Genomic DNA, 15,624 nt, shown 5'->3' on the forward strand with positions numbered 1-15,624 from the left:
TAGAGTGTGACGTGTGTGACTTCCAAACTAGTAACATGGTAGGTACGGTCTCTTAGTCTTCTGCGGCGCGCGAGGTATCCGAGCAAAGTAGCGGGAGGAGAAGGAGACAGCTTCATCACCAGAAGATGTGATCTGTAGAACCAAGACTTCGTGATTCCCGCATCTATGTGTGGTGAACCCGCTTTGGACTCGATATAATGGCGGCGCCGTGGCTGTCGTTAGCGACGAGCTCTCAGACGACGGAGTCTCTGTGGCAAGCGGACCTGCGGCGACCCATTTGTTGTCGTCCTTGACACCAATGGACCAAAAGGCTCCGCGCTCAGTACCACGCCGATGCTCCTTGCGGGTATAGTATGGGCGAAGTGTATGACCGGAGACAGGTTCACCACCCATGGCAGTTAGAGGACCGTCAGCCATGCGATCGAGTATACTCATCCTTGGCAAGTGCGTGATCTCTGGGTGTCTCTGAAATGGATGTTCAATTCATGAGGCAGGTCCTGCCAGCCAATAGTCGTAGAGTAGTCCATGTCTATACGAGATTATTCTATCTCGGCGCTCAAAAGCAAGAAGTAGAAAGCAAAAATATTCAACGCTGCCTCAAGAGTCAAAGATGGCTCCATAGGTGGGAACTTTCCGTGCTTCCAGCGCATAGACGACCTCTTCAGTCACAGGCTTGTTGCTGACGAACACAACGGCTTCTGCTTCGAATTGCTGTTTGCCTCAATTAGCAAATATCCCAAAGAGGTTCAGGACGTTGGAGGCACCGACCTTATAGACTGAGTAGATGATGGCAGGCATATCAGGCCGTCCAGTCTTCTTCGTGTCGATAATTATTGCATTCGGGTCTGCGCTAAGCACCATCTCCATGATCGCTTTACCGTAGGTGACCTCGGGAAATCTTGCGGACCAGATGACTCGTACTGGCCAGTCTTTGTGTATCTGGAGGAATGACAAGCAAGGTGCAATACCAGAACCGGTGGCTACGAGAACAAGAGGTTTGAACTATTGTGATACTGTCAGCATTCTTCAAAGACATCCCAAACGACTGCCGAAGCTGGTACACACCATCAGACACACGTGGTAAACTCCAATGTAGGGCACTCCGCTGACCCAGATCTTCTGTGGACGGCCGTCATCGCCCGGTCTTATCAGCGATCTTGTCCAGTCTCCTGCGTGTGAGACGATGATGGAATATCCCTTGCTTCCATTTGGATTCGGGATGACTGCAAATGAGTGTTTCTCGACCAGAGGGTTCTTAGCAAGTCTGATTGCTGCGCCGACAGGTACTGTTCGATTCGTGAGGTTCAACTTGATGGCGTGGTCGGAAAGTTGCTCCACGACCAATTTCTCTCTCTTCAGGCGGATCCATGGGTACACCAGCAAGCATGTTACACCAATTTGGAGCCAGAATGCAGGAGTCTCGACCAGAGCGATTGCAAATCCTCGATTATCGGCCCATGCCCCGACGACGCTCAACAGGATGACCTGAGCCCACACGAGSATGAGTATCGTCCATCCAAGATATCGATGACTCAATTCCCATGCATCGTGATGATGGATACGCATCCAAGGGTGAGCCATCAGCAGGATCACCACAAGAAATAGGAACACCGCAATCGACAAGTATCGAATGGCCAATCCACACGAGGTCTGACCACCAACGTGGTGGATGAACAAAAGGAAGGAGAAGAGCCAATACCAAAAGAATCCTGCTACACCACAGCCAGAATGGATGCCGCCCAGACAATACACCTTGGCCGAATGACGGCGCATCCATAGAGGTGAGCTGTGTGGTATTGAACCTGTGTGCTGTCAGTTGCCAGATTCTTGCAGATCAGAGATAAGAGACTCACGGAACATTCGGAAAAGTCCGTTGATAAAATGTTCATTGCGGGTAAGGAAAATAACGAACATATTCGCTGCAAAAGCTGTGGATGCATCCTTGTAGGTGAATGTGGGTGCTTTTCGTTGCGAAGCGACGGCCATTGGAATGAGGGTCCCGATATTGGCCAAAAGAACGATGAGGTGCAGCCGCACATACATGGAGAGGTAGTGATAACGAAGTCGATTGTACCATCCTGGGCCCTGTATCTTTGGTAAGGGGTATTGGTCGGCAAGTAGGTCCAATGTTTCGGTTTTTGCGATGTGGGCCTCGTAGATCAGGCCGAAGCCRTTGTCAGAACTGCTGCTGCTGCTTGATGTCTCGGGGCGCTTCACGTCTTGCAACGGGGTATCGATTTTGGGAAGATGCAATCTCGAAGTCGCGAGGGAATCTGTTGTAACAACGGGCGGTAAAGCAGTGATATACGTCGCTTTGAGGTTGTTCTTGGTTTCCAATTCTTCCCGACAAGGTGGTTGTGTTCGTGCTGCCATCTCGCAAGTGATATTGCTGAGTGTTTGTTAAAGCCGCTTCCTAACAATCGTCCGAATGTGTTTTGGTGATGCGGATCGAAGATCCCTGATTCCGTATGAGTAGCAATTGTTGTAAACGAGTGTCAGATATCAAGCAAAGGAACAAGTACTGAGGTGACATCGAATCATGCAATCCTTATGTAGATCCGGAGTGAACGGCGCGTAGGTCCCGGTTGGTAACCCTCTGATACTGTGATACAACATTGATAGCCGTCTGCTTCCTTCAACGACCAGGGTCAGGCAAGGATACTCTCTATCTTGCTCATACAAAAAATCAGGCCTTGTGCCTGGGTCTCGAAGACGGATTTAGTACAAAGTTCAACGGATTCGCTGCATGGAGACCTCGGAGTACTCATTTGTGAACATAACCCTTGCTGGCAGCAGCAGACAACACGAGCTTACGGTCAGTGTAATCCGTGGATAATCTTGTACGTCGACGTTTAAGCCTCGCAAGCGTCCTCCCTAGACATGGGGTTTTGCACCGTCTTCTACGTTCTTTGCAATAGGGTTCGTTGCAAAACTTTGGAGTTGGATGAAAGTCCAAGTGTCCGCTCTTGTCGTGCCTCCAGCCAATACACCTTATCACGGCATGACCCGCAAATGGATACGGTGAAACTTGGCACGTGGCATCTCGCATGCGGCATGCCTGGCCCTTCCGCATACTTTGGACGGCGGAGCAGGTTGAGCCCTTGGCGTAACTCGCATTCGTTTCGATTCCGAGATCGAATCCATACATCGACGTCTCCAGTATGTCAACGACGAAAGGCCGGCGGTTTTGGCACGGGAATTCATGAAGATCCATGCCAGGTTGAGAATTCCAAGAACTTGAAGCCGGGATTTTCCGTACAGTTATTGCCACGTGAATCTTTAGCAGTGCCATGCATCCCAGGAGTCAAGCAAGGAGTTGATCCCCGGGGCTGCGGCGTTGTCGGGTTATTCTTGCTCATAATATGTGTGTCAGCAGGAGTCCGCGGAAGGCGGCGGTATGATGAGCGTCGTCATTACAACGGGGGCAAGGGTTCCCAACCCAGTGTACGTCAAGAACCAAGCTGTACCCAGTAGAAGCACTKTGAAGATCCCTGTGGGCCGTGGCGACGTTGTGAAGACTCTGCGATCCGACACTCCGTGCTGATGCATGTACTTGCTTGTTCCTACATCACTTCGAATTACGGTATCCGGCTGTGGTACTCCGCGCTGCTTCGCTACCAACGACTGGCCACGTGTTGCAAGGGTGTGGCTCGGATTGTTCGCATTGTGTAACGTCCGGTGCTGAGCGATGCTAGCCATCAGCTGCGGACGCCATGTTCCATCCGAATGCGACTTGCATATCATGGTCGTAGAGGTGAGGTGCAGCCGGCTCACAAGGCTGAAAGGTGAGCTGTTGTACGTACCTCCGTAAGCCAGCGGTCGCGACCTATCTATACCCACCACTAGTCGCATAGACCCCTGGGCTGCGGCCCGGAACAGGAGAGGTGTGGATCCACTAGGATCATGATCAGACTTTCGCGCTGATCCTTCCACCTCACCTCGCGATCCGCAGAGATACGAGGCCACTGTCTCAGCTGGTTTATACCATGCTTCTCCGCGAAAACGCCCGATTCACATATCGGACGTGGGGCCGCATCGATATGATCCCTCATTTAAATACTCCCTGCTGGCACCATCGGCGTAAACTTCGCGGTGCGGCCTCGTCCAGCTTGCGCAGGGCCCACGATATCCACATATGTACTCCTGGATAGACATCAATTAGTCCCAGCCAAGAGCATACCAGTGCTCCTATCTCCCGACTTTTGGGTTCAGACTTCGGTTGAGGACGTGAGTTTTGGATTTGAAAGGTCAAAACCAGCTCAGCATTGCGGAGCCCAGAGATACCGCAAGTCAGGGAATACTGCTCAGCAGCTATCCGGCATATCCATCATCAGTCGAAGTATGTCCATTGAAGAAGCAAGCCACGACCCGGTTGAGGATCAATAAGATCTTCTGGTCATCGGGCTGGATTCCGTGCATCCAGGACCGAATTGCAACAGGTAGTCGCCTCCTAGGTTAGCTCATTCGGGTCGCAGTCGCATTGTCTGTGGATCTCCCTTGAGAAGGCAAGCGCTCCTTTCCACACGCCCTCGCGAGCAAGGCATGTCTTCCGGGGCGAAACTCGAGCATATCTCCATCATGACGAGCTCATACTCCCAGCCGTCGCTCGACTGACATGGTCCGAAACATCCGAACCGACCCCAGCAGTCGCTCGACTGATATGGTCCGAAACATCCCGACCAACACTTCCACCGTTCCGATATACCAGACCTGTTGTCAGTACCCTGCGTCTGTTTCAACCCAGCATAATCACGAAAGATAACCTCTTATCACCGAACATGCTGCGTTCTACAAGCTCTGGAGTTGTTGCTTTGGTTGGGACATGTCTGTGCCCGGGGAGCTCAATCCCTCGCCCACCGTGTCATAGTCAATGCCTCCGCCAGCTCCTCCAGCTCCGCACGGCGGGATCCTACTGCATGCAGCTGCCCGCTATTGATCTTCCTCTCGGTCCTCTACAGCGCTCGTCTTTCGGCTGGAGGCCAATTCGGTGGTGCTGCCCGTGATACAGAGGCCGCGTATGGTTGTAATTAGGAGCACTGGATAATGAATAAGGCTTGGCCGCAAGAATTGATCGATCGAGGGAGGCACCGAACGAGGACGCAGATCTGCGGCCGGAGAGTAACCCTTCGCGGTAGCATCGGTGCTGCTGAGAGGTAGCTGTCTCTTTGTCCTAGAGCTCACGGTCAAGTCCAATCAGCGCGCATTGTCTCCAATGTTCCTGTCACATACTAGCTCTATGACCTGTCTGGGACCTGGCCGCCGCGAAGAGTTTCCTGCGCAATCCTTCGCGCCTTTCCATCGGCGAAGTAGAGGCATGCTGTGTATCTGTGAGGCACACGTGAGTGTCGAGCAACTATGATATGCCCATTGTCCCGCCTGTAAAGCTATTATCGGCCCAAATGCTGCTGTCGCGCTGTACTCACCGAGTGCCCTTTGCCGTTGTATGCTCCCTGGCGCCGCAAAGCCGTAGGTGTCGCATCACAGAGAATGGAGCCGAGTCTTCTACCGGACCGCGAATCATCGTAGTAGGGGAGAAGCGGCGCAGGCGAGCGGCGGCTGAAGGAGGTGTCCTCGCTGGTACTGGCGGAGATGCTGGCGGAGGTGTTGGCTGTCCATTGTCGCAGCGGCGCCTGCYCCCTCACTGGCCCAATGCCACATCTGCTTCCCCTAGAGCGGACTGGCGGTAGTAGCAGGGGGCATGTGCTTGTTAGGGAACTGCTGCTATTGAGTCGCGCCTCAGCCTGCCTATTGTAACGCCCCTTACCGTTGTATGCGCCGTGCCGCGAGCGTCGAATCAAGGGGAGGAAGCTGAGGCTCGCGATAGCCTGCGAGGCAATGGATCGCCTTTGTTGGTCTGTCACTGGAGACATGGTCTCCGCCGTCGCTGTCGTCGCCGCTGGTGGTGCAGGTGCGGCGGATGCTCAATGTCGCCGCCGCCTCTGCCCCATAGCCTGTCCACTGTCTCATTACCTTAAGGCAGATCCGCGGACGTTCTAGGGGGTCTGTACTCGTCGTGGAGTCGTTCGTGGTGCGTAGTCGATGCCTTCCGGCGGACATCCAGCAACGCCGCACCTGCAGCCGTAGTCGCAAGCTCGCTTCCTCAAAGCCAACACTTCAAAAGCTACAAAAAGGAATTCCAATACCACCAAACCATTTGCTTACAAGCTGGTTGGATAGGATTGTAGGCCTTGATGAGCCGGTGATTTTGAGATGGTCAAAATCATTGCCGGGTATTGATTGCGGTTGTAACTGTATAGCGAAGGAAACGCATGGACGGCCACACCTGTTTCTTGACCTCCCTCGACCATCCTGCGGCCAAAAAAGACTCGAGTTCGATCTCGTATGTTGTCCAAAACGTACGGAGCTCTCAGTGCAATATCCTATGGTCCTGTTGGTGCCAAAAGAATATCCAGAGGGAGGCTCGAACGCAGGACAAAAAAAGAAGCCCGTAGGCGGAGCCGAAGCTCTATCCCCTCTCCCAACCACACCAACACCACACAGCACGCACCGGGACGACTTACCGTATTGATTCAAGCATTGCTTGACATTAGGCAGAGCCTCTCTCAATGGATGAAGTCTGGGAATACTCGCATCCTTTTATAGGTACCCGCCGGGCTTGCCGAAGTACCCCCCTTAACAGTCTTGACTTGGAGACTCAGCTTCAAAGTCTGAGCTGGTCGTGAGTTGGCCGACGTTCGACATCCCCCACACCACGAGACTTCGAGGCCACAGCTCACACTCGTCTCGCGTGCTCAGCCACGAATCTCAAGGTGAAGATATGCGCAGAGATGCCTGAAGCCGCTCTCCATAGCAGCAGACATGGAGATGGGATGGTGGCATTCTTGGATAGCACGCCTGTAGCCAGCGTCAGAGCCAACACCTGACGCGATTCGTCCCAGTGCATTCAGGAGCGGAACAGTAGCGAAACAGTAAGACGATCCTGCTGCTGCAAAGCACACGTGCACTACACTTTTCCAGTACAGCAGTTCCGAAGGGTGCATGACAAGAGTGCGCGACCATGCCTTCATCGTGCACTGAGTGGAGCTTGCCGCATTCTTGTTCACCCCACTGCTCCACCATGACTGAAGGAGGAAGCTCGGGTAGAACGATACATGTCTATGCCCATCGTGCGAGTAGGCAATGTGCGTGCAGGGAGTACATTTCCAGCCAGCCCATCTCCGGAAACGACCAAGGGCAAAAGTCCAACCTCGCATGCTGCACCCTCTCTGTTGATGGTGGCGGTAGATTTGCAAAAAGTAAAACGTGTTCGAGCCAGTTCGAGCCGAGTGGACTTGAACTGGCTCGGACTCATTGAACTCGACAAAAAAAGAAGGCTCTCTACAGCCGCTACCGCCACCCACAACACTCGAGAATTGACGACATATGAAGGAATGGACTCACCTTCAATGGATCATTCGAATGGAATGATCTTGTGTTTTTGGTCTGAGGTGGAGTACACCTAGACCATTGAAGTTGGAGACAGCAGATTTGCCGCATCTTATGTACCCTCAGTGAGGTTTGAGGGTCCAGTGTCGCCTTGCTGGCGATAGTTGCGAGCCGCGGGAGGTCCAGGAAGCGTGGCTGTGAGCCGCGGAGAAGACTTCCACCACCCACACCACCCACATACTTCTTCATCCTGTTTTCCAGGGGCTCCTTGTGTTCAGAGACTACAGCATTGAATGAGCTGCTATCATGAAGAAGATATCCAAAAGACCGCGCATCAGCAGTGTCCTTGTGGCGTTGTTCGTCCGGGCAGAGCTGGTCCTTCGGCCTTGATCCGCACACCTCCCCAGCACCTCCTACCCTCCGCTACGGCGAAGAATGCGCTCTCGAGCATCTCGGTACTTGCGCGACGATACGAAAGGATCGCAACAGCATAGGAGAGGTAGCGCTGCAAAGCCCGAATATTGCCAGTCGACCGAGCCGAGTCTCTTTGCTGGCAGGAGGAGCAGGACGGCGCCGAAGAACCATACAGGCACACAAGAGAGAATAGGCCAGACCAGCAGAGCTATCAGGACGCCACGACAGCTCCTCTTGTTTGAATGAGAAACAAGATGGCGCGGCGCCAGCATATAGCATGGGAACACAAAGCCAGCCTACGACCACAGCGCTTCCCATAGTCGGACAATGGAGGATTGCGAGAGTTTGGTCCGGCTACAGCATCACAGCATTCCCTGACATCTCCAGCCAAAAAGCGATGAATGCTTCCTCTCGCGATAGGATCGAGAACTTGAGGAGATGGTATGTCTGCCGTTCGCTATCGATGTGCGCTCCGGGAAAGCAAGACCATTGCTACAATATCCAGAGATTGACCCGCCGACATGATCCGCCCCGCCGGCCGCAACAGGAGGTACTGCATCAGCCCATTCCAGAGCGCCTCCTTCGCTTTCCTGGCATACGAATTGGATACGGCTTCACAACCAGACGGTCGTTGGACGAAGCACATACCTCCTTTGCTGCTGAGATGGCCGGAAAGCAGGAAAGTACAGTGCGGCCAACAAAGGCCGGGTATGGGACGGAACTGGCCGTTTGCGATGCAAGGCTATATCAGTCCACGAAAGGAGCAGCAGAAAGCTACAAAAGTAGCCGCGGGAGGTGATGAGAAGCTTTCCAACCCAACGCCCAAAGATTGCGAAAGCTTGATTCCGGATCAGCATTCCGCAGCCATTTCGGTGACTTTTCTGGAATGTGGACAGTCGCTGAGCTGGGCATCTTTTAGTGAGAAGAAGGAAGCCAGCATGAGCTGGTCTCCTACAAACCAGATAGCAGCCAAGATGTCAGAGACTCAACCCGGAGCAATCATATGGCTGTTTGGATTTGGTGAGCGGGAGCGGTACCATGGTACCAGGAAACCCTGGAAGCGCCAAAAGAACATCTGTTGGAGAGCCGATGCCAAGAGAGGTCAACAAGTACCATGGACAAGCCTTGGGTACGGACCATATCCAGGCCAGTAGAGAGTCCACTCAAGGATCGAGCACGCCGCCGATCAGGATATTGGCGAGCGTAAGGCCGGAGTTGAGGCCTGTGGGACATAGCAGCATGAAATTGATGCTTGCTCGATCAGAATCATTCCAGGTTCTGCCATTCTGTGAGCAGGCGTGCACTGCTTTGTGGGTTCCAGACCATGTATCCAATGCGTAACGCTCGCTCTAGATCCTCCAGGAATGTAGTGGCTTGTGTCCTGCTTGGAAGGTCGTTGTGCTGGATCCTTGGATGGAGCGCCCAGGAGCCCGGAATCTGTTCCACTGGATGGATCTGGAGGTATTGCTGGACTGGATATATAAGCCACTGGCATACTGGATGTATTGCCCTGTGGTATTGCCCTTTTTCAAAGCCTTGCGCTGCGCTGGAGGTGTCGGCTTTGGCTTTCCGCACGAATGTATCATTCTCGTCCTTCCTGAGCTCCCAGCAATAGCGCCATGGCTATACTGTGCTGGTTCTCCGTATCCTTCTGTTCCACCTTATCATGAGGAGCGTATATTGCCCTCTGCGGTCGCATTGCCCAATATCTGGCTCGTGGAGATGGTGTTTCGGGGTATGCGGAAGGATTCGTGCGGAAGTCTCGTCTCGGCGCCGCGGTGGCGTCAGGAGTCGTTCGGGCGCGGGCGCCGTGATTGCTGGCTTTGCGGCGGTTTGTGTGCCCTTCCTGTGGTGCAGAAGRCAATATGAGAGTTCTCGGAAGATGTTTTCATGCCAATAGTCATGTTCCTGGAAGGAAAAGATCCATGGAGGTCTCCCCATCGAGTTATTCCGTTTCTCCGCCGAGCCATGGTCGAGCCTGGGCCGCGATCAGGACGCATGTGTGCTTCCAACTAGCTTCACCGTCCCCTCCAGCTCGTGAACGCCGTCCATGTGACGATATCGAGTGATGCGGCTGGTCACGGAAGGTGAGGTGACCTTCAGGATGTCCCTCGTCACTTCCGCGACTCGCTGGTGTCACCATAGCGTCCGTGAGAGGCTGTTGAGGCTGGAGATGTGCATAAGGGGTTGTCACTGCCGCATAACGAGGCATTGCCTGGTTGTGGTATGCTTCAGACTAGCTTCACCGTCTCCTCCAGCTCGTGAACGCCGTCCCTGTGACGAAATCGAGCAATACGGCTGGTCACGGAAAGTCAGACGACCTTCAGCATGGCCATCATCATCTTCACGATGCGATAGAGTCACCGCAGCGTCCATGAGAGGCTGCTGAGGCTGGAAATGCGCATTAGGGGCTGTCATTGCCGTAAAACGAGGCACTGTCCCGCCTGGTGGGAGTATGCTTCAAACTACCTTAGCTTTATCGTGCCCKGCAGCTCGTAAACGGCGTCGCCAGGTGATAAAAATGCTCACTGAAGACGAGGTAACCTTTGAGATGGGCAACATCACCTTGCCCATGATTTGGAGTAACCACAGCGCCCATGGGACGCTGCTGGGGCTGGAAATGCGCATACAGGGCTCGTAAATCGAACCATTGCGATTCAAGGAGTCTAGGAAGCTCCGCAGCATCAAACAGCTTCCGTACGATATCCTGGATGACTACCTATGAGAATTCTACACGAGGATGAGGACGCTACGATTGCTGTAAACGCCCAATCGTTCTATACCTTATTGCCTGCTGAGAGCTCTCCGATATCTTGTGCAGAGAGCAAGCTCTCTATAGTAAAAGCAGCATACTCAGATGCAGCTTGATCCAGGAAAGCGTCAAAGAACTTTGGGCATCCCAATCAGGGACGAGGGCGCTGCGACTGCCGTGAGCGCCCAATTGTTCTACATGACCTTCCTAGAGCTCTCTGTTACCTTGTACAGCGAGCAAGCTCTCTACTTCAAGAGCAGCATTCTCAAATGCAGCTTGATTTAGGAAAGCGTCAGACTCCGAACATGCAGATGATGACTGTGAGCATCCCAATATGGATGAAAACGCTACCGCCGCAGTGAACTCTTAATCGTTCTACATTGCCTCCTAAGAGCTCTCCGTTATCTTGTGCAGAGAGCAAGCTCTCCACAGTACGAGCAGCATACTTAGATGCAGATTGATCTAGGAAAGCGTCAAACGACTTCGAGCATGCGGACGACGATTTTGAGCACCCCAGAAAAGGTCCAAAAGGATGAGGCAGCTGCGGCCGCCGTAAATCCCCAACTGTTCTGTATTGCCTTCTAAGAGCTCTCCGTTGCCTTGTGTAGAGAGCAGGCTTTCGACCGGAACAGCAGCATACTGCGAGGCAGCTACATGTAGGAGAGAGCGTCGGACGATCTCAAGCAGGTGGACGACGACTATGAGCTTCCCACATGAGAACGAAGGCATTATGGCCGCTGTGGACGCCCAATCGTGCTCTATGGGTTACCGGTTACCTTTTGCAGAGAGCACGCTCTCGACAAGATCCACGCGGGTAGCTTCGAGTAGAAGAACGTAAGAGCGACTTCAAGCAGAAGAAAGGCGACTACAGCTTTACGCACCCGTCAAAGGCCATCATGTTCATCATGCTGCGAGCTCGACCATGCTTTTGTTGCCGCAGGCACATCATAGCCTTTCCAGTCCCGCCCAGCAGTGTCTTCTTTACAGAAATCCAACATGGTGCACACCCAACAAACATCGCACCATGACAAACTACGTAGAACGGACATGAGTTGTCATCTTCTCTGAGCCCTCGGACAAAGCAGAGGCACCCCTCGGACAGAAGAGGGAAGATGAGATCTCTGCCGTCAAGCTGTGGCGGGGTCAGACTGTGATGCGGTCGAAACTCTTCTCCAAGTCATCGCACAAGGCGACGATGATGATGAAAAGGATGCTGCATGCAGCTGGCCCATGGCCCGTGGTTGATCTGGTAAAAAAGTGGATTGTCAGCGATCATGTTTTGTGCCGGCAATCATAAAACAGACGGTGCAGCGTGTATTGTGTCTCAGAGCGGTGTTGTTGATCATGGCGGACCGAAGGTTCGCTCAAAATGAAGTATCTTTGCTCGTTTTGGTCATCAGGGACGACAGGCTGTGCGGTGTGTTCTGGCTCAGAGGGTCAAATGCTCATCTTGTGCAGGGGCCGAAGCCATCATCATGGCGGACCACTGGCGCGACGCGCCTTTGCGGGTTCGCTCAATTTGATGAGCATTTGTGGTCTCATCATCGCCGTAGGCAGGGAAGGAAGAGGAGGGAGGGGGATGTACTCACGAAACGCTACTGTCTGTCACGATCAGTGGCGCCCGGATCGTGTCGAATCTGGTGGAGGAAAAGGTGTCAGCAATGTTCAGCAAGCTTGCGGATGAGGTGTGAGCAGCATGGAGGAGAGATTCAGAGTTACAGGCAAACAGCAGTGAGGCATCAGCTTGGGTTGGATTAGCAGGTTGACCTTCAAGGGGGGTGTGCGATGTGACGGTGTTGTTACGTTCAACTCGAACGGTTCAAATCATTGTGCGCCTGCACTCAGTGAACGTGGTGGTATCATCATTCTCAGGAAGGGATGGGAAGGAGTGAGATGCTTACCAAGGGAGGAGGCCGATGAGGGATGGATGGATGGATGGAGGGAGGGATGGTGATGGATGGAATGGTGTTGTGTGGATGTTTGATGGGGAAGGAGCTGGAAGAAAGCCATTCTTTTATACACGAGGGCCCTGAGTGCGGCGCTAGTGGGATCAAGGTCTTAAGCGTGCTACATCCTGCCAAGGACAGTCAGCAGCGCTGCGTTACGGGCTCGGTGCAGAGGGGACGGGGGTCATTGTTCAAGCAGCGGGAGGCTCAGCAGCAGCAGCACTGGCAACGGCACGAAGGACGACAGCAGCGCCGCATCAATCACACGCACCACCACAGCACAGGAGCCAAAGCGCAGCGCAAGCACACCATGAGTGTAAGCCGCCGGCAAGACGATGGTGCAGGCCCTCGCCACAACAACAGCTGGGCAGCACTGAAGGCAAGACTCTACCGTTGGCAGCATACCCTACTGCCTTGCGTCAGGGGCAAAGGCATAGATTTTGACATCGGAGGCACGCCGGAGCGGACGGAGGAGATTTGGCGAGAGCGTCTACATGCGAAGGAAGGCCACCAGGGGTTGGGAAAGTGGCCGCAAGGTATCTTGAGGAAAGCAGAGGCCGCGCAGGCGTGAGAAGACATCAGCGATGGCTACAGGCATGGCAGGGAGAGAAGATCTTGTAGCAAAAGATCATGCCGCACATCTCTTATTGAGGAAGCGCGCAAGACTGCCGCCTACCTTACTTCTCCACGGTATGCAGCACATCGTCCCGCACCTCCTTTCCACGCGCACAGCGTACTTGCAGTGCTGCGGTATGCTTTCAGATACGCAGTAGTCTGGAGAAGCAGTGTTCTAACGCACATCCTCTYAGTGCTCTACCGCTTCTAACACGATTTACAATCAGAACTGCCTCGGAAGTCAGACCATGGCCCCTCGAAAGACCTCCAACACCGCTACGTGCTTTCCGCCGAAGCGCGGTTTCCGAGATAATCGTCATCTACACAAGGTCTTTTCGGCTCCATCGAAGACCACGGCATCAGACGAGAATGGAGTCACAGACCAGCGGTGAGAGGTCAGGTGTGTTTCATAGACAAGATACATTTTATGGCGGAAGAATCTACAACCTTCGCCTTCAATCCACATCATCCATATGTTGCCTTGCGTAGGGACTTCTCGCCCGAAGCTGTGGCCCATATTTCTCTAAAATAAAGGGAATGGGCATTAAGAGGACAGCCACGCAGGCCAGTATTGTTCCCGCCCAATTATATCCCAAGCCAGTGAACCTGGGAAGATGAAAATCAGTGTTGAGTTCGTGTGGAGGAAGGCATGAAGATCTTACATCTGTTTGCCAAAGAGAGGGAAGACGCAGCCGAAGAGGTTACGAATCAGACCGATGCCTGCCAATGCACTCGCTGCGAAGTGGAGGTAGCTTTCTTCCTATTGAGGGAGATGGAGATTAGTGCTTGATGGTAGAAGCTCAGGCGTCTGGCGCCAGACACATTGGGTATTGGAGGGACGTACAGCATATAGATAGGTGGTCAGGATGAGCGTGTAGAACGACCACCCGAATAGCGCAGTCGCCATGACTGGGACGATCCTGCTTACAGTCAGCCAAAAGATACACCAATTCCAGGCTTGCGATACTCACCAGTGGATATCATACTGCGGCGGCGATGTCCAAGCAAACCAGAACAAGCTGATCGGAAGTGTGACACCGGCAATCTTCCCCTGCTGGACTCTTGCCTCTGGCTTGTACTTGACTTTCAACGGCCTCCCATCCTCTTCCTGCTCAGCACCATCGATCCTTATCTCTTTCTGATAATGCCTCTCTTGCAAGATACTGATGAACGGCCCCAAAGAAATCCCAACAACCAACCCAAGAAACGTAAGTCCAACCCCTCGTGTATCAAACCCATACCCCTTCTCGCCATACACAAGCGAAAAAGCCCCATTAAACAGAAAAGACAAACCATACAAGAACCCATTATAAAGCGCACAAAAAATCACAATCAACTCCGTAGACAAGAATCGAAACGGTCTCGAGAGCGTAACCCCAAACAACTGCCTCACAGTCTTCGCTCTCATCTCCTCAGGAACGACATACCTATTCCCATCATTCCTCCTATTCAACTCCCCAGCCTGCCGTCTCAACAACACAGAATGCCGCGTCTCATTCGCAAACGGCACCAACACCACCACCATAATGACCCAAGAACCCCCACAGATCCCCACCAAAGCCCAAAACACAGTCCTCCAGCCATGATGTTCCGCCACAAAAGACATGAGAAAAAACCCCATGGGAGAACCACACACCGCAGCCCACAGGAAAATATACATGGCCGGTCCAACACTCTCTCGCGGCCAGAGATCCGCAATCGTGCCTCCGAAATTCGCTATCGTGACACTGGCGAACATTCCAGAGAAGAATCGCAGAATTAGAAATCCGGCTATATTCTGCACCAAAGCCGTTCCAATTAGAAATAACAGGAATGTTCCATAAGGTAAGATGTATAAAGGTGTGCGACCATAGTATTCGCTCAAAGGACCCAGAGACATGGGACCGAGAGCTAGACCTAGTACATAGAGAGATAGTCCCAAAGTCCCCACTTCAGCGCTCACGCCGAAGTGGGAGATGAGATTTTCGGTTGCGGGGGAGTAGCCTGATGCTCCAAAGGATACTGTAAGGTCTATCAAAGTTATGGAGGCTATGATGGACCATTTTCGCCAGAGGGGGAAATTTCGGGGATTTTTGGGGTCTGTGGGGGAGAATGTTACGAGGTGTTCTTGGGGGTTTGGAGGTGGGAAGTCTGGTGGCGAGGGCGCCATTCTCTTGCTATGCGAGGCTGAAGAGCCGCGTACGGGCTTGGAATAGCAGGGGATTGGCAAGGGAGTGGATGGAAATGCTTAAGCTATGGTTAGATGTAGGAGGAGAAGGAATATTATATCTCGWWWKSCSKSKTSWKSKTKRARWRAMRWMGGGTGTTGATGGTGCTCCACAAAAAAGCTAAGTCCCCTGCTGCAATGTCCAAAATAGGCAATGATGGTTGATGATGATGGGTATGTCTCTCAATTCTTGTAGATCTTTCATCGACTTGATGTTTTATATGGTTCGATGTGCTGTTTCATTATACAACGACGCCTTCTAACGTATGATTTGTTTTCCAAGATGCTTGCGAATATGAAAGCGC

At 52.9% G+C, this 15,624-nt stretch overlaps 4 protein-coding genes; 1 reads left to right on the forward strand and 3 right to left on the reverse strand.

Moving 5' to 3' along the window:
• Positions 1 to 597: 597 nt before the first annotated feature.
• On the reverse strand, positions 598 to 2,373 carry RCC_06781 (uncharacterized protein; the record flags this gene model as incomplete). XM_023772042.1 has 4 exons in its annotated part: positions 598 to 711; positions 769 to 1,002; positions 1,066 to 1,802; positions 1,854 to 2,373. 4 exons carry the CDS (start codon positions 2,371 to 2,373, stop codon positions 598 to 600), a joined length of 1,605 nt encoding a protein of 534 aa, XP_023627810.1.
• Positions 2,374 to 5,387: 3,014 nt separating this feature from the next.
• On the reverse strand, positions 5,388 to 5,870 carry RCC_06782 (uncharacterized protein; the record flags this gene model as incomplete). Its single annotated transcript, XM_023772043.1, has 1 exon — positions 5,388 to 5,870. The coding sequence occupies one exon, from the start codon at positions 5,868 to 5,870 to the stop codon at positions 5,388 to 5,390; it is 483 nt and encodes a 160-aa protein (XP_023627811.1).
• A 2,451-nt stretch (positions 5,871 to 8,321) lies between these two features.
• On the forward strand, positions 8,322 to 8,954 carry RCC_06783 (uncharacterized protein; the record flags this gene model as incomplete). The annotated part of the gene is made up of 1 exon (XM_023772044.1): positions 8,322 to 8,954. One exon carries the CDS (start codon positions 8,322 to 8,324, stop codon positions 8,952 to 8,954), a length of 633 nt encoding a protein of 210 aa, XP_023627812.1.
• Positions 8,955 to 13,568: 4,614 nt separating this feature from the next.
• Positions 13,569 to 15,262, reverse strand: RCC_06784 (related to multidrug resistant protein; the record flags this gene model as incomplete). XM_023772045.1 has 4 exons in its annotated part: positions 13,569 to 13,719; positions 13,776 to 13,873; positions 13,958 to 14,033; positions 14,085 to 15,262. The coding sequence occupies 4 exons, from the start codon at positions 15,260 to 15,262 to the stop codon at positions 13,569 to 13,571; spliced, it is 1,503 nt and encodes a 500-aa protein (XP_023627813.1).
• Positions 15,263 to 15,624: the final 362 nt, after the last annotated feature.

This window comes from Ramularia collo-cygni (genome assembly GCF_900074925.1).
Source record: "Ramularia collo-cygni strain URUG2 genome assembly, contig: RCC_scaffold10, whole genome shotgun sequence".
Lineage (NCBI taxonomy): Eukaryota > Fungi > Ascomycota > Dothideomycetes > Mycosphaerellales > Mycosphaerellaceae > Ramularia > Ramularia collo-cygni.